Genomic DNA, 19,641 nt, shown 5'->3' on the forward strand with positions numbered 1-19,641 from the left:
AAAAAAGATCAAAGCAGCAAATGAAATACACACCTAAGATTCAATTGTGAGATACATGTAGTATGGTACAAAAGTGAACATGTTTTGCTACCAAATAACAACAAAGAGCTGAAAACTATGATTTCTTTCTTTACAAGAGATGGTTCAAGAACGCATGACTTAGGACTCTCTTTTAAGCTCTTTTGGAAGACCTTCTTCTCCTTTGCAGAGAGTCTTCTGCCTCCCATGATCTGCAGCAGGTCGAATTTGGCACATGTTTGTAAGCGTTAATTTAACACCATCTTTAACTGAGACAGGATTAATGTTTAGAGTTTAAACCAATCTAGTGATATCCAAAGATATGTCGGCTGGGGACTTGACACCTCGGCCAACCTGGAAAAACAATAACGAAAACTCATAAGCGTCGCAATAAAGAACAATCAAATACGAGAAGAGAAATCATATCATGTTACCAAACTGCTCAAATTGACATCAAAAGATAATTTGAAAAGCTTTTAATTCCACATCACAAAATTTTAGTGATAAATGAAGCATAACACATACCGTTGAAGCGGAGACTGGTTTGATAATTTGAAGCGCGAGACCCTATCAGGTCCACCAACATTAAGTAACAATTGCATTTGCTTTCCCTCCGTGACAAGAATCAGAAATCAAATCATGAAAGCAAATTTGAGCTGCCTCAAGTTTAAAGAACACAAGATCGTGAAAATGTCATACATAATTTGTAAAAGAGTTATAAGATATAAACAATTTTCATAGATAAGGATTGACCATCTCCAATAAAATAGTGTTTTGAAACCTTAAAAAAGATCTAACTGAAAATCAGTTCCATTAAGAAACTTTTTTGCAGTGCACCGCATGTCTAAACAATATATACGAGTTATTTACAAAAAGTTATGTACCTGAAAACCATCGGCTTGTTAAAGCTAGTATGATAGTTACGAGATCCTTAACAAAAATTGGACAACGGATTAGGAACAATACCGCATGTCAATCCACCGCAGTAGTAAGAGATTTTCTCAGTTATTTTTATTGCAAACTAAAAAATGGTGAGCCAAGCAGTACCAACATCTTTTAAGAAAGAGACATCTTATTCTGTTAGGATTAGGAACACATCGCAAGTTTCATCGATCAAAATGCTGGAAGCATTAGTTTTCAAATAAAGTATAATTCCATATAATGCACATGCATCTGAATACGAAGTGATTTTGGAAATGGTGAGACTGTCTGTGACCCATAGATGATACTGCTACTCAAAATTTTAAAGTTTGGGAAGTTCTCCGAAATGAACTTCTCTGCCGCCACTTTAGTTTTTCCATAAACATTTACTGCAATAGGAATGTCTTGTTCCTTGTAAAAGAACTTCTCCCCTTCATAAACTAATGAGAAGAAACATAAACTGCAATTTAGCTAAAATTAAAGTGTAAATAAGAATGGATATCGATAACAAATGCAATAAATCGACCACGCTAAGATTGGTTTACCTTGATCTGTGGAGAGATGAATGAGAAAAGTACTGTTCTGTTTAAAGCTTTGCAGCCATTTTACGAGGGATGATGGCACATTAATAGCATGTGCATTATCAGGATCGATTTTCACAAGCACGAGGCACTGAGATGGCACCACAATTAACAACTACATCAGGCTGCCAATAACAAACCAACACAATTGTCATTCTGATAATGAGGCAAGTAACAGAAATGTTCTATAAAGTCGTGAAATGGTAGGACGGGATCCTTAATCTATCCAACTTATAGATATTTGAAAATTTGTTACATAAAAACCAAATATGTTTTCTCTTTATTTCTGCGAGATCCATGTGTTTGCGTAGCACATAAACACATGTGTGATCCATATTCATACTGGTATAATGAGTGACTACCAAGTTGATTATATAAAAACGAAGTCTGTAACTTCAAAAGGATGTAGGTAGCATTTAAATTTTTTTTTAATTAATTTCAACTTCAAGGATGAATTAAAGTATGGGCTGCTAATGGGGGAAACCACACATAGTCTCAATTGTCCTAAAACCAATCGTATAACTGAAATCAAAATCCAGTTATAACAATTTTTAAGCATTCATTCATGTAAGGTTCACTAATAGAGCAGTTATTGCATGTTAAGGGTGAAGGGAAGATAAAATGTGTTCATTTTTACTTGCTAATAAGCATATGAGAGATTTTGAAGTGAGTCATTGTAATAAAGAGAAGATAAAAACTCGCTAGGGTGATATACATTTTAGGAAAGAATGAAAATAGGTCTTTTAACAGTCTTTTTTGTCTTTGTTAACAATCAAAATTAACACCACCAAGCCCGTCTAGCTCAGTTGGTAGAGCGCAAAGCTCTTAACCTTGTGGTCGTGGGTTCGAGCCCTATGGTGGGCGATTTCATTTTTGTTTTTGTTTTTTGGGGCTTAAGCCAAATGCAATCACACAAAAAAACAATTAAAACTAACACAGATTTAAGAAATAAAAATAAAAAATAATTTTACAAAGCAAACAACATTGATTTTCCTACCTGTAAAAGTAATTTTGGTATTTTAATATCAGAGAAAATTATACCTTCAAAAGTTTAATTCAAAAAAAATTAATATTAATGCAAAAAAAATATTGGTAAAAAATTCAGACTTAATTTTATCTCAAGCATGACATATATGACTTCAATTTATACTACTAATCTTACAAAACCAAGTCAATTTGCTAAACACTCATCCATATTATATACATACAATAATATGTTTGGATAAAGAATATTTTTTTTTTTTTTGGGTTACATGTTAATACGAAGTTTCAATCGCCGCTTAATAAATAAAAAAATCCATAAAATAATTCTTAGCAACCATACTCACACTTGAATTCTCAGTTACTTTATTACCATGATCATCTTCAAGAGAGGTAATTCGATTTACTTTCTATATAGCTGTAGTAGAGGCATGAAAAAATTTATTATTTGGATCACCATCTCTGTACCAGTGTGTCTTTGCCCTCTGATGTCAGTATGCATCATCTTGCACAAGCAATTGAGTGATTCAATTTCACAAGGACAAGTTAGTATATTGATTGCCATATATGGACCCATTTTCAATATTTGGAAAAATACTACTAGTTCAGGTTAGAAGATAAAATGACATTTATCTTTTCCTTTTAAAAAAATAGCATGCATCTTTTTTCACAAGTGAAAATTTTGTACTTCCTCCGTTTCACAATAAATATCAATTTAATAAAGAAATTTTTTTCCAAAATGAATATCATTCTTACATTTTATTGTAAATTTAATTTTTTTTTTCGATTGTACATCTAAATCTCTAGTTGGTAATTTTATTATAGGGTTAAATAAGTTTTTTGTCATAACGAATTTTGATTTTAGTCCTGGAAAAATCAAACTGAATATTTTCACCCTCGCAAAATTTTTTATTTTGTTTTTAGTCCTTAATGGCCACTTTATATTCATGTGAATGTCAAGATTATAACACTTATATTTTTAAATTATATCAATTTTATGTTTGTTTATTATGTTTGACCTTTATATATTCACATTATGTTAAAAAAATGTCAATATTATATCAATTGGGACCAAAAATAAAACAAAAATTTTTGTGAGGATGAAAACATCTCATTTTATTTTTTTAGGGACTAAAATCAAAATTTCATATATTTATAGAAACGAAAAACTTATTCAACCATTTATTATATTTCCTGCATGTAAAAAATTTAAGAAATAGTCATTTTGAAATAGAACTATCAAATCTCTAGCAAGAACTATTCTAGTAAACAAACAACCAAAAATCTACACCAATACTATGAAGTATCTATGTAATAAAACAAATAGGGAAATATAAAAACTGAATCACTTCAGCCAAGCACCGAAAACCTGCAAAACCAGAAGAATCGAACAGTAAACTGAAACAGCAGTAGTAAATGACAATAAGGAAATTGGATGATCTCAATTTTTTTCAATTTCAATCTTTAAATGAATTTTCTCCTTTCTTTTAAAATTTTAATGTTATCCTCCATTTATATTTCAATGGTGTAGATTTCCACATTTTTTCCTCTTTTTTTTTAATTTTTTTTTTTTACATTTGAAAGGATTTTGCATCACATTATCATTTTATTTTATTTCTCTTGCATTTTTTTAATCGTTCAATTATTTCATGTTGATGATTGTTACTAAGTCAAACTTACACTGAAAAATATATATTTTATTAGCTAAAGTGGTATTTTCTTCAAAGATATTATTATGAGAGAAAGTCTATCATAGTCACAAATATAAATGCATAGTGTTTGGATACACATACATCAAAAGAATATTTTTAATAATAAAAATAAAATTGATAATAACATGATTTAGTCTTTTGAAAAAATGGTTTTTGATGTGTGTGTGACCAAATATTATTCATTTGTATTTGTGTCCATACAAGAATGCCTCTTATTATGATTGATGTTTGTCCAATTAAAATGTACGTTCAATTCAGTGAGTCGAAACTATACATTTTGAACAAAACGTTCAGATTATTAAGTGACCATCAAATACTTTTTTGTCAATTAGAGATTGTTTTGGGAAAGAGTTGAAATGAGTTTTGTTATTTGAATTTGCTAGAGATTCTCAATAGGGAGAGACGAAACATCTCTATCAAACATTATAAAATATTAGATATGTGGATCAACTCTCTTATATCGAACATTGAATCCATTGATACGTAAGATTTAAATAATCACACTTGAATTCAACAATTTCTCTCTCAAATCTCTCCAATATCATATACTTGTACTACCGTTTACACAAAAAGAACACCCATTTTCGCTAATCACGACTTTAATACCATTTGTTGTGGAGTTTGAGGAAATACCAAAAGGCAACAACAAATCAATGATTCAGGACTATAAGAGAGATGCAACATGATCTCAATCTAAAATCTTCAATATTAGATGTATGAATTATTACATCTTTTATATATTTACATTGAACTTATTCATCATCGATGTGAGACTTAATCATCCACACTTAAACCTCAATATATGTCTATATATATATATATATGGGGAATGCTACAACACACCCACTCACTTTTGTGAAGGTGTGTTTTAGCATTGAACACCTTTAATGCTTGGACAAAAAAGTCCTATTTTCCCTTTTCAAAAACAAATAAGCTAAAGGGCAATTCTGTAACTCAGCAATTTAATTTTAATTAATTTATTTATTTGTTATTCGACATGTTCTCCCCCAGTCTGTCTTGCCGTGCTCAATGTTACGACGCGCAGATGCCGGCTCTTAAAATCACCACCAGTCCACCACCTTGTCCAATCTTGTGCTGGAGAAGCAATTCGTTTTTTTCCTTTCAAAAGCATGATGCAGTTTTCAAATTGTTTCCAAATCGCAGAAACAAATGGAAGCCGTCGGAGTCTTCGTCGGCGACGGAGGATTCGTCAGATCACAATCAAGTTGTTTTTCATTTCTCTCATGGCGGTGAGGTTTAATATGATAGAAGATGCATTTTCACAGCTTGCAGGAAGGCAATGAAAATGGGGAATGAGATTGGGAATAGAGTAGGGAACATAAATGGTGTGTGGTGTGAACTGTAAATCCTAAAAAAAATGGCTTGAACCGTAAAGTTGATAGGTAGAGAAGATGAGTAGAAAAAAAATTAAAAATAAACTATTAAATTACATAATTGCCCTTTAATTTATTTGCTTTTGAAAAGGAAAAAAATGGGTTTTTTGTCCTAGCATTAAAGGTGTTCAATGCTAAAACACACCTTCACAAAAGTGAGTGGGTGTGTTGTAGCATTCCCCTATATATATATATATATATATATATATATATATATATATATATATATATATATATATATATATATATATATATACACACACACACACGCTACTTTTTATTTTTTATAACATATAATCATTTAAAAAATATACATAAAAAATAAAACACACCCTAACATAAATTTTTTGATGTAAAATACCATTTCTTTTATCAAAATTCCCAAAATAATTGTTTATAACCACACCACTTATATATAACTCAGATTTTCTGAATGAGATTAACAAGGATGCACATGTTATGTCACTAGCTAGCTAGTAAAATCAATCTTAAATAACAATAGTGAAATCACATGTAGATTGCCCACGTAAATTCTTATCGTACGGAAAATTATGTCCAAGACTAATATAATGAATGAACTCTCATTTTAATCTTTAAATGTGTATGATGTTGTCACAGTAATATTTAAACCAATAATAAATATAAAAATATACATAAATATATCATTTATTAATCTGTTTGGTCTTTAAAAAATATGTCTTTCAAATGTTGTATTGTTACAAATTAATGACAAAAGACATGCTTAGAGTCTAGAGATACTTTTGAAATTTGAATAAATTCAGAAACTATAAAGAATTTATGATATCGTCTCAATCATTTAGTGATGAAAATGATTGTTTACTCGTAATATAATAGAGACCATTGTCTCAGCTAGTTGTTCAATTCTTGCAGAGCTGAGCTTGACTACACTACAAAACCTTCATAAAGAGGCTTGAATGTGACATGATATATATGAAAACAACAAAGAGTACATTTTTAGCTGTTTTCACTTCAGTTTCCATCCTCTTACAATTTAAATTTTCAGATCAAGATCTCAGTTCTCATATTACAATTATATAGTATACAAAACAAACACATAAAATTAAGAAACAGATCTGTCAATGCTTCAAGATTGTCCACTAGTTTGGTGTATTTGTATTCTCTTAATTGTATTTTTTTTCATTATTATACTGACAATAGTCGGTTTTGGAACAATTTTAGATTGAAGACAAATGATTAAGTCCTTTTTTTAGGGGTCCTACACTGCAAATAATGGTGCTCTTTTAAGCCTTATTACCACTTTTTAATTAAGGTAAAGCTATGATATAACCAAGAATCTTGCACACTTTCTTAAATTAATCTTGCTCTCCAGCATAATAATTTTGGCACTAGGATTTGAGATTTAATTTTCATTTTGCCACTTAGTGCATGTCCCTAGGCATCACTTTAAATCTCTTTTGTTATTATTCAAATAAATATATACTATGACTTGTGATCTTACTTGTATAGTGAATAGAGCATATTTTCACACCTTCCAGAGCATGTATAGGTCAGAACTTGATTCAGGAAAGCCTAGGCCCATATGAAATGAATTTGACTCTGTAATATTAATCAGTGTATACTGTATACCATATGATATGTTGATGGTCTGACGGATACAGAGGTCATAGTATACTATAAATATTTTGACTAAAAAAAAAGCACACCGTCAGAAACGGTATGAAATAAGCTGATTATTGTTTTTTTATGCAAGAAAGGAGAAAAGAAAACCAAAACCCTAATATTTAAAAATATTTTCTGTATACAAATTTTATTTCATTATTACTTGAAGTTGAAAGTTTGAAATACTACCGTGAATTAATTTGATGGATGGTCACATTGAATTAATATTTAAAATTATGTAAAACTTTAGCGCCGATTTACAATATTTGGACAAAATTATTCTCGTTATCATTTAAAGGTTGAAGTGATAATAAAGTCATATATTCAACTAATCAATTATCTTCACTGACAAAAATAACAACCGACATCTAGTAGTTGGTTCCCTCCGAAGTTTCTCCCAGGATAGCTGAAACCCGAGGGTGAGTTCCATCGCGTAAAGTCAATGATTAGAGGCATCGTGGGTGCAACGCCCTCCATCTATTCTCAAACTTTAAATAAGTAAGATGGTGTGGTTGCTCTGATGAGTCATGTCATGGAATCGAGAGCTTCAAATGAGTCGTTTTTGGTAAGCATAATTGACCATGTTGGATGAACCAGAAGCTGAGTTATGGTGTCAAGTGCATGCTAACCTAGGCACCCAAAGAGTGTATGGTCGATTAAGACAGCAGAACGGTGGTCATGGTAATCAAAATCCGCTAAAAAATGTGTAACAACTCACCTGCCGAATCAACTAGTCCAAAAAATGGATGACGTTAAAGTGCGCGACCTATAACCGGCTCCGCTGAGCGTTTCAAAAAATTGGTAGTAGCATCGTTTTTGTCATCTTCTTTCTTTTAATGGAAATGAGTGCTTTGCTCCCTTATATGATTTCATTCAGCTTTAAATTTAAGATACCAAAGGTCTAGATCAAAGTAGAGGTTTGAAATTGAGTTTCTAGCTTATCATTCTTGAGTAATATTTACTTGTGTAATTTTTAAAAGTCATAATGAATTAATCTAGCAAGTATATTCCCTGATTATCAGAGGGCACATGAAAGCTAAATAATGCATGCAGTTCTACCCAAGAGAAGGTAGATCCAACATCCAAGAAACTAATAAGAAGGTACATAGCAATTCAGCTGAAATCACGGTTCATGTTGGTTTCAAGCTAGCTAAGTTTGGTTTGTCTACACTCTAGTTGTCTTATTGCAAAAAATTTACCTAAAGACCCAATGTTAACAATACAAATACAAAATAGAGAAAGAGAAAATAGAAACAATAATGGAGGTTAGGGTTTTATAGAATATTAATGACTTGATATTACAAAAAGGTTGTAAGATAATATATATAATAAAATCTAATAGACTCCAACTTACTAATATAGAGGTTCAATCGTTTAAGTCCAATATTTTATCATCTAACGATAATTACCTGAATATATCATATCAATTTATGACCTTTATTCCCAAGATTAGATCATTGTCTTAGCTAAATCAATTAAGAGATCAGCATCGTCAATTAAGAGATCAGCATCGTCACTAATAAAAGTTACAACATGAGGAGAAACAAAGAGCAAATAGTCACTTTAGTCCCTGACTCTGCACCTCGCTGTCACATAGGTCCCTGACTCAGGATTAAATACAAACAAGTCCCTGACTCTACACTTCCGTTATCACTTTAGTCCCTGCCGTTAAAAAAATATGTTAAGTGATGATGTGGCACGCTGACAAGGAGTATGACGTGTCACAGGGACTAAAGTGAAAGTAAAAAATGGTCACTTTGGTCCCTGAATCGAAAATCAATATCCTCAATTTACTGTTAGATCTCTGACTGTGTATACTTAATATCAGTTAGGTCCCTGAATCGAAAATCAATATCCTCAACTTACTGTTAGGTCCTTGACTGTGTATATTTACTGTCAGTTAGGTCCCTGACAGTAAACACGAAATTTCACTAAGATCCTTGGCAAGTTGTTAGTAAGTAGCATGTTAAACTAATAACTTGCTAACGAAATTTCACTAAGATCCTTAGTGTTGTCAGTAAGTAGCATGTTAAACTAACAACTTGCTAAGGATCTTAATGAAATTTCGTGTTTACTGTCAGGGACCTAACTGACAGTAAGTATACACAGTCAGGGACCTAACAGTAAGTTGAGGATATTGATTTTCGATTCAGGGACCTAACTGACAATAAGTATACACAGTCAGGGATTTAACAGTAAATTGAGGATATTGATTTTCGATACAGTAAATTGAGGATATTGATTTTCGATTCAGGGACCAAAGTGACCATTTTTTACTTTCACTTTAGTCCCTGTGACACGTCATACTCCTTGTCAGTGTGCCACATCATCACTTAACATATTTTTTTAACGGCAGGGACTAAAGTGATAACGGAAGTGTAGAGTCAGGGACTTGTTTGTATTTAATCCTGAATCAGGGACCTATGTGACAGCGAGGGGCAGAGTCAGGGACTAAAGTGACTATTTGCTCGAGAAACAAATGATGAAGTATAAAAAAAACATTACTATTAATAGAAAAAAATTTGATACATTATGGAACTTCCACCATCCCACATTTGTGTATTGTTTACTCATGCACTTCATCATAACCTTCCACTAAGACATAATAACACCTTTATTTTTTTGGTACAAAAGGCATAATAACACGTTAACCCATAACATATATATCAATTATCTGTTTTTATAAATGTCTCTCTTTTTGCCTCCTCGAAAATGCAAATTCTTACTCTATTATTTAGCATTAATTTGGTTGATTACAAACAGAGATACCCAATGTGAGCCCTCATATCATTGAGTTTGAGGCATGCATTCAACTATTCATGCTTTGCCCTTATAAAGTATCCCACACCTTAACTTTTCTTTTATCTTTCTTGCAAACTCAAGCAATATATAATCATTTTTACCCAAAAATAGATGTATGAAACAGTATTATATAATTGTACCTTCCAATAAAAGATAACTTTTAGTCATACAAAAATGAGTGTACAAATTTATACATTTCTTTTTTGGGCTTCACTTGGGTGACATCGGTGACTATGTCACTATTTCTTCTAATCAATTATTCTCTTTAACCAAAATAATTTATTTTAAACATTCATTTATCAATTAAATACATTAAAATCACAAAACTGCAATGTAATCTGTTTTGGATCGGCCAAAAGGTCAATCCCATACTAACACGTAGACCATACATACACCGCCTTAAGGCCTAACACCTGAAGGAGCACGCCAACGTCAATGCACCGCATCACATCCGAGCACGCCTCCGCGCAATGATCACCTTACACGTGTCCTCTAACTGCTCTCTAATCACACGCTGCATACTCGGAGAAGTTTATTCTCACGCACGCCTACATAGGGGTGACTTAGCTTCACCCTCAAGGTATGATTCACTTTTCATAACACTTTCTATACACTTTTTCTTAGTTCCATTACTGATTTAAGTGTTGGAGTGCTAGCGTGTCTGCAATCACCTTTCGTCTCACCGCAAAGACTCATCACCACCATACCGGAGCATATTCCGCCACAGTTGCCTCTTAACCATCCTCACCGGACATATCATAATCAGATCAAACCAATCGACAAATTGATTAATTTCCAAATCACTAGTTGAATCAACCGATTTGATCTAGTTTTTAAACATTGATTTGAAGTAGAATTTCCCCACAAAAAAGTAGGCCTACAAGACCAAATGGAGTACAGTAGGTTATCATGTTCCCACTTCAATTTGTCACCCCACTACATTCGTACCTCTTGAGTGCCCATAATACACTGCTACAACCATATCCCAAATAAATATATAAAATATCTTTCAACCCCAAAAATAAATAAAATTCCCATAAGGTATCTTCTTTTTACTTATATATAGTACTACTCACTCCCTATCACAAGCCACCATTATCTCAACCATGAAAATCCCAATTTTCCTAACACCTTTCCTTCTCTGCCTCTTCATCTCCCTAGTCCAAGCACAAACCTCAAAATGTGACATCCAAGATGATGGCTCAACACTCAAAGTGTTCCATATCTTTAGCCAATGTTCTCCATTCAAACCATCAAAACCAATGACATGGGAAGAAAGTGTCCTACAGCTACAAGCTAAAGACCAAGCTAGAATGCAATACTTGTCTAGCTTAGTTGCTAGGAAATCAGTTGTACCAATTGCATCAGGGAGACAAATCATACAAAGTCCAACATACATTGTTAAGGCTAAGTTTGGTACACCACCTCAAACTTTGCTTTTGGCTTTGGATACTAGTAGTGATGCTGCTTGGATTCCTTGTTCTGGTTGTGTTGGTTGCTCAACATCAAAACCTTTTGCTCCTATTAAGTCTACAAGTTTTAGGAATGTTAGTTGTGGTTCTCCTCAGTGCAAGCAGGTTAGTAATTAACATACTCAACACTACTTGTTAGCTTGGATTTTTTTCTTGCATCTTTTTTAGTTCTTTTACCTTTTTTTGAAATTGACATTTTTATGGCATTGGAATGTTTGGATCTCATTGTTTTGATTATATAATATGATATTGATTGTGACTAGTATATATGTGTGTGTCTATATATAATATGTGTGTCTCTCATTATTTAGAAAAGTATTTAATTTGTCCTTCTAATAAAGTGTATATGTACTAGTAATATCTAGTGATTTATTTTAACTTAATTTGATCTGAAGTGTATAATGTTGACAATGTTGAAACTTATTAAAATTTAAGAGTGAAATTATTCACTTAAGCTTATGCTATTGGTAAAATTACTTTAAGATTATTAGTTTCTTTTCTCTGGTTTCAATATTATTTGTTTCTTTTAACTCAAAAAATTATTTGTTTCTCTATCTCATCACACGTAACTACATAATAGTATATCTCACCACCAAAAAAGAGTTAATTCATCACCAAAGACATAATACTATCTGCAAGAGCTCTTGAACAATTTTTTATTTTGTTTCATAAGAAACTCTTAATATGATATATACGTGTGTGTGTCAAAATCAACATAAATTTGATAATGAACCAAATTTGGTTGATGTATAATGTGTTGACAGTTGATGAATCAAAATCAAAACAATATACATTTGATAAAATACATACCCTCCATAACGAAATATTAACAAAAATGATAGTTGAAAAGTTGATATATGGATTAAATTTTAGATACGTCAACATTTCAACTCTTGTTTTTCCTTATATTTCATGTAAGAGTGGTATAATATAAAATTCTTTGTTAGAAAATTTAAACCTAATTGGATAATTTTGGTAAAGACTAGGGTAGATTCACATTGGGTTAAAACCAACAATAAAAAAATTTGAACAATATATCTTCATCCAAAATCTTAAATTTTTAGACATAGAATCATATTGTTTATACGTTATTCAATATCTATTTATCTTATTTAATGTGTTACTTCTAACTCAACAAATCAAACTATCTATGCATGCATTCAAATATACTCCCTCCGTCCCTATATATAAGCACCCTTTTATTATAGGCAAATGGTGCTTATATATAGGGACGGAGGGAGTATATTTGAATGCATGCATAGATAGTTTGATTTGTTGAGTTAGAAGTAACACATAGGCAAATGGTGCTTATATATAGGGACGGAGGGAGTATAATCTATCCGACACTTATAAAAACAGCAGATTCTTACACCTATAGCAAGAAAACAAATTAACCGACACTTTTAAAAACTATGAAAACAAATTAACCGACACTTTCAAAAACAACTTATTCTTATATCTATAGCATGAAAACAAATTTACCGACACTTTTTTACAAAACAAAATAACTAACATTCTTCATTTAAATATAATAAATTAAACATTTATAAATTTTGGATCTTGCTAACAAGGTTACTTTTTAATAATTACCAATTAAGAAATTATACATCTAAAAAGTCTAAAACTTTAATCTACGATCAATTAAATACACAAATTCTTATTAAAATTTAGGGAAATGTTAACGAGTGCCCCCGGGGCACTCTTTAAGAGCCTAGAATAGTAACTTTTTATGAAAACTTGTGTATTTAATACATTGAAAATTGAACAATTTGACTTTTTTAAAGAATAACTTTCTAACTTAGCATGCTTAAAGAGTGCCCCGGGGGCACTCGTTAACAAGACCCTAAAATTTATTATCTAAATTCGTTAAAGAGTTCTCATAAATTTTTCACTATATTACGTAGTATATTCGAATCATAAAACTTTATTCTATCGTCACTATACTTACCTTTCCTATAGGCAAAAAAGATCACGAGATTTCCCAAAAAACCAAAAGCTATTTATTACTTTTCTATTTTTCCACAAAAAGTACAAAACATAAACGGTTCTCAAATCTCAAACATGTGATATTTTTCAGGTACCCAACCCCACTTGCGGTGGAAGCGCGTGTGCATTCAACTTCACTTATGGTAGTTCCTCCATAGCAGCTAGTGTGGTCCAAGACACACTTACCCTAGCCACTGACCCAATTCCAAGGTACACTTTTGGCTGTGTTAACAAAACAACAGGAAGTTCAGCACCACAACAGGGTCTATTGGGCTTGGGCCGAGGCCCATTGTCGCTCTTGGCCCAAAGCCAAAATCTCTACAAATCCACATTCTCTTACTGTTTGCCTAGCTTTAAATCGCCTAATTTTAGTGGGTCGTTGAGACTTGGGCCGGTGTATCAGCCCAAGAGGATCAAGTATACCCCACTTCTCAGAAACCCTAGAAGATCATCACTCTATTATGTTAACTTGGTTGCTATTAAAGTTGGCCGGAAAATCGTCGATATCCCTCCGGCAGCGCTGGCCTTCAACCCGACTACCGGTGCTGGAACCATTTTTGATTCAGGTACTAATGTCTTCATTAACATTTAACATATTCTAATTCTTAACAAAATGAATTCTAGTATAGTTTTACAGATCGTCATAAGTATACATTTATCATTGTTATTTTCAACTTTGGACATGCACTCTTTTCTCAAACAAAAAAAACTTTGGACATGTATTTTGGATAATGAAATTTCAGATACTAACATTATCAAATAACTTTGGACATGTATTGTAAATAAATTTTTTACTACTAATAAATTTAAACTACCAATGATAATGCATGTGTGTTTAAGTTTACTATATTATGCTTGATCAACAAAGGGAACTAGTAGGCGTTATGAAATGATACGATTAATTTTTCCTAGGTTTTATGTTGTGTATTTCCTTTCTATTTTGTATTTATACATACCTTCAAAACATGGGGCGCAATTTGAGTAGTCATGTTATGTTCACATTCTCAAGAAAACTGAGGAAAGTGGGTTTCATGTTTTAACGTGCGATGACAAAATTAAGGTCAAGTTGAGACAAATTTGTCAAAATCCTACACGTGACTTGGCCATATGTATGACTTTGTATTATGTACTCATGCTCCACATCCACATGTCTTGTACAAAAAGCACCCAACCACCATTTTGAGATCAAGATTACGTACAAGTTCAATTATAATTATAATTATAATCACCGCACATTCATTTTTTCATTAAAGAAATAGGAGAATGATGATTTTGAGAATAAATTGACAAGGTTGAAGCAAACAACAAAAATACTAAGACATTGTTCTAACTATGTTACCAAGGATATAACTATAATAATTGATTTAATGGTTTATACAATGTCGGTGTGTAAACTCATTTTATACATATACATACTTTGTAATCTTTCAAATAATACGAATTTGTATTTCATGTTAACGTAAAATAATTTTACTCAAGATATAGTTTACACTAATTTGTATTTAAGGTGCATATTTTATTATTCTCATGTCAATTTCACTAAACATTTTCTAAATCTGATTTTCTTGTTGAATATTACCAGGTACTGTATTCACTCGACTAGCTGAACCTGTATACACCGCCGTAAGAAACGAGTTTCGCCGACGAGTTGGTCCAAAACTACCTGTGACAACCCTAGGAGGGTTTGACACATGCTACAATGTCCCAATAGTTGTACCAACGATAACATTCTTGTTCTCCGGCATGAATGTAACCCTACCACCAGACAACATCCTCATACATAGCACCGCCGGTAGCACCACATGTTTGGCCATGGCAGGAGCACCCGATAACGTGAACTCGGTGTTGAACGTGATAGCCAACATGCAACAACAAAACCACCGTGTGCTATTTGATGTGCCCAACTCAAGAATTGGTATTGTTCGTGAGCTTTGCACCTAATAAGTGGTTCTTGGTTATGATCATTTTTCTTAGGTAAAATAATAATCTTGTCAAATTGGGATTATGAGTTAATTATTTGGGTAGTTGGTATTTTATTTATCTTCATGTCGTTTGGGTTTTGGTATTGCTAAGAGTTTATTGCTAACTATGTAGTAAGATACTATATTATGTAAGGAATCACTAAATGTAAGTTTCGAAGTTTGAAGTATTTATATTGTAGCTTTGTAATTGTATTTGCCATGGGCATATATATCCTTTTAATTAAGTTGTTTTATTGAAGATGATTATTGAAATTACGGGTCTTTACAAAGTTTACATAGGCTGTTGAAACTTTAATTTGCAATGTGGAATAGAAAAACTACATTGGAGCGAATACAGAGAGAATAGAGTATAGGGAAAAAATGATTGTATTGAATGAATGAAAGTAAAGTTCATGTTACATATTTATAGACAAGATTAGATACTCTAACTAATTTGCTGACATCAGCGTAACTAACAAATGATCGAAGCAACGAGGTTGTAAGGGTTTGGTGAATATATCTGCAATCTGCTCTTGACTTAAGATTGGCAGTAGCGTCATAAGTCCACTTTGCAGTTTTTCCCTAACCACATGACAATCAATGTCAAAGTGGTTAGTCCTTTCATGGAATTCATGATTTGATGCTATATGTCACAATACAAATATGGAGTTTTAACATCGGTATTAGCCTCATAAGCCAAGATACTTCAAAATGAAAGATGTATTCTATCTCCTGCGTATCGATATATGTCCGACACTTTCCGATACGTATCAGGAAAGTATCCGAAGATTAAATTTTATTTTATTTTTAAAACAATTATCCGATATTTTTTAGATACATATGTGATACGAGGGATAAGCGGTGGAAAACTGATATGTGCGGGCTACCTGATGTTTCTATTATACTAGACCATCGACCCGTGCTCCGCACGGGTCATATCGACTAAAATATGTACGAATAAGTTATATCATAATAATAAAAAAAATATGATATATTCACATGATAAAAATGTATTTCATTAATCATAACATCTTGACATTAATATAGTTTGAAAACTGTACATTTTACATTAGTTATCATACATTACGAAATACTATAAAAACGACATTTGAAGTGACATTAGTATTTTCACATTCATCATTGGTTATCATCAACTTTTTTTTTTTTTACGTATTCAACCCATCTCTTAAAGTAACTCTTGTTAATAGTCATTACAAATAAAACAAACAAAAATTGACTACTTTGAAACTTGATCCAAGCCTTACACCAATTCCATATTAAGTTTGTGCTTGTGTGGCAAGGGTTTGTAATTCCCCTCATTAAATCCTACCATGACATTCTCTAGCTTATATGTTCCTCCTTCTTCAACCATTCCTTGAATCGTTGGCACCAGGAACTTATGAACAGTGGCATGGATCCGTCCTCGCTAAACAAAAAATAACATGTCATTAACATAAACCATAGTATATGTTATCGTAGTGGCAACTTGAAAAAAGGATCATTTATTTATACAATCGATTTATATAATATACTTTCTCATCAACCAATATCATGTTCATGAAGATGATATCGTCTGGATTTTCCTTATATAATATACCTTCTTCCACCTGTCACAGCTGAAATGGGGGTGAAAATGTTTGTCATATTAGCAACTGGAAGAAAGAGTTATATTTTCTTAAATTTGCTTAAAGTTGAGAATGGTTGTATTAGCACAACTAAGTGGTATTTAAATAGGTAATTGACAATTCTCTTCGTTAGTTTCAAATGTGATTAATCATAGTCTTCTATTGGATATAATTACTATTCAAAAGTTTTTAATTGCCATTAACTATGTTCTTGATTGCCATTAACACTACGTCACAATTAATATTCAAAATCGAATCAACCTTGATACGTGTTATTTTTTGAAATAAGTACGTCATAATTGCTTTTAATAGGTAGTAATTGGTAGGGTGGTTAGTGCATAATGCATAAAAGCAATTAAAAGTAATTCCTATACGAAAATATGCGACTTTCAAGTTTTTAATTGTCATTAACGACGTTTTCAAGCCATTAACTACGTTCTTAATTGCCTTTAATAGTACGTAATAATTACTATTCAAAATCGAATCAACCTTGATACGTGTTAATTTTTGAAATAAGTACGTAGTTAATTGCTTTTAATAGGTAGTAATTGGTAGAGTGATTGGTGCATAATGCATAAAAGCAATTAAAAGTAATTCCTATACAAAAATATGCGACTTAAAAGTTTTTAATTGTCATTAACGACGTTTTCAAGCCATTAACTACGTTCTTAATTGCCATTAACAGTACATAATAATTAATATTCAAAATCGAATCAACCTTAATACGTGTTAATATTTGAAATAAGTAGGTCATAATTGTTTTTAATAGGTAGTAATTGGTAGAGTGATTAGTGCATACTTTAGTGGTAAAATTCGAGAGAAATTTCACCTTGAAACGCATATCTTCCTATCACTCTATATCGGATAGCACATTATAGTGTAAAAAATGCATGCGTGAAACATTGAAATGTCAGTAGAATAATGTGATAGGAATTAGTGTATGCGTGAAACAGTAAAAAATGTATGCGTGAAACATTTTCAATTGCCACTTTCTAAGGGATGTTTATGTTATTTCTGATTAGCAATTAGTGTAGGGGAATTAGTTATTTCTGATTAGCAATTAGTGTAGGGGAATGTTGACCGACTTGATTAGGCTTTAATACGTATTCAATTGCATTAACGAAGTGAGAGAACTTTTTTCAAGTTTGAATAAACGGATGTGATCAAGTGCTTGAACGGATGAGATTACTCGAGCAATTAGTACATATTTAGGAGGGAAAAAAGCTAGGGAATTAGGGCAAAGTAGGGAGGATTAGGGCAAACATGATAGCCAAGCAAGTCTAGCTTTTATAATAAAGGATTTGGTATATATGTAATTGACTAAGTAATGATGTTTTCTATTTAGGATATATCATATATGTATTTGACTAATTGTCGCTCTCTTTATTATCAATATTACTTACATTTATATTTCTATTGTTGTCGCTGTCTGTTTTGTGTCTCTTTATTTGTTTGAGAACGATGCTATTGTTGATTATTGTGTGAAGACAATTTCATTGTTGTGCCTTATCGTTTTTCTATGTCTGTTTGGTCTAGGTTTTGCGCCAATTTTTTTGCTTGAGTATTAGTCCATATTTTGTATTTTGAGTTTTAATATGTAGTTTAAATTTAATTTTTTATTGAACTATCACAGTTGTATGGTATCTTGAATATTAAAATTTTTCCGTATCAGTACCGTATTGTATTTGTATCGTATCATGTATCTGGGCCTCATAGGTACTAGCAAACATAGTCACACAATTCGCAATTCGCTTTGGTAAGCGGTACGAGGCATGAGAAGAATTCGGTATGTACGAGAGTATAGAGCTTCAGTACATGTCGATTCGTAATACTATTACTATCTTATTAAGCATAATAAACTATCAATAAAAATTTTAAAAAAATATTATTTTTTACTAGGATTTTTAAACAAAATTTAAAATTTATTAGTAATTACTAAATATTTACATCCTTATTTGCAAGAGACATTCAATAATAAATAATTAAAATAAGTATTTTAAAAGTAAAATATTTCAAAAAAATAAAGGATGCTTAACATAAGTAAATGATTCCCTAAAAAAACATACAAATGATTAACATAACTATTTCAAAAATAAAATAATTATTTCAAAAAAAATAAAAAATAAAGCGCAGCTAGATTTATGGTTTTTTTTTTCCTTCAAATTGGTTGAACATGTCCCTAAACAATTAAAACTAAAAAAAAAAAAAAAAAAAAACAAGACACAGCCAACTTAAATGGACCGAGTGTAAAAACATGAGCAATCCAATCATCTATCTTCTTCAACCTAGTAAAACAAAATGAATTATGCTCTTCTCCGAACACGGTTTGCTCATTCCCAGTTAAATTTCTAAAATGACCAATGTATGAGTTAACTCAGCTAGTGTTAATTCTTCGTGACTTAACTCACGATGTGTGTTGTTTTAAAGGCAGACAGAACCTCATTTTCTCATTTCCCATATAAAATCTCCAAAATATATCTCAAATCACCCAAATTCAAAATTCTTTCAAGTTCAAATCAAACAACACTTCAATAACAAATAAGTTTT

At 31.7% G+C, this 19,641-nt stretch overlaps 1 protein-coding gene, 1 non-coding gene and 1 pseudogene across 2 annotated transcripts; 2 read left to right on the forward strand and 1 right to left on the reverse strand.

Moving 5' to 3' along the window:
* Window positions 1–159: 159 nt before the first annotated feature.
* LOC146898361 (uncharacterized) lies at window positions 160–1,675 on the reverse strand (annotated as a pseudogene).
* Window positions 1,676–2,311: 636 nt separating this feature from the next.
* TRNAK-CUU (transfer RNA lysine (anticodon CUU)) lies at window positions 2,312–2,384 on the forward strand. The gene has a single exon. It is a non-coding gene; the product is annotated as a tRNA-Lys (tRNA).
* Window positions 2,385–11,141: 8,757 nt separating this feature from the next.
* LOC146898363 (aspartyl protease AED3-like) lies at window positions 11,142–15,742 on the forward strand. Its single transcript, XM_085737936.1, has 3 exons — window positions 11,142–11,627; window positions 13,600–14,074; window positions 15,091–15,742. Exons 1-3 carry the CDS (start codon window positions 11,157–11,159, stop codon window positions 15,447–15,449), a joined length of 1,305 nt encoding a protein of 434 aa, XP_085594062.1. The 5' UTR covers window positions 11,142–11,156; the 3' UTR covers window positions 15,450–15,742.
* Window positions 15,743–19,641: the final 3,899 nt, after the last annotated feature.

The sequence above is a fragment of the Medicago sativa genome, chromosome 8 (assembly GCF_051527215.1).
Source record: "Medicago sativa cultivar Bolivia chromosome 8, Bolivia_mono, whole genome shotgun sequence".
Taxonomy (NCBI): Eukaryota; Viridiplantae; Streptophyta; class Magnoliopsida; order Fabales; family Fabaceae; genus Medicago; species Medicago sativa.

Excerpts from the sequence above, each read along its gene's own strand:
- LOC146898363 (XM_085737936.1), top strand. The coding sequence starts at position 11,157 with ATGAAAATCCCAATTTTCCTAACACCTTTCCTTCTCTGCCTCTTCATC. Across the intron at positions 11,628-13,599 it reads GTTCTCCTCAGTGCAAGCAG|GTACCCAACCCCACTTGCGG; the intron begins GTTAGTAATTAA and ends GATATTTTTCAG. Across the intron at positions 14,075-15,090 it reads TGGAACCATTTTTGATTCAG|GTACTGTATTCACTCGACTA; the intron begins GTACTAATGTCT and ends GAATATTACCAG.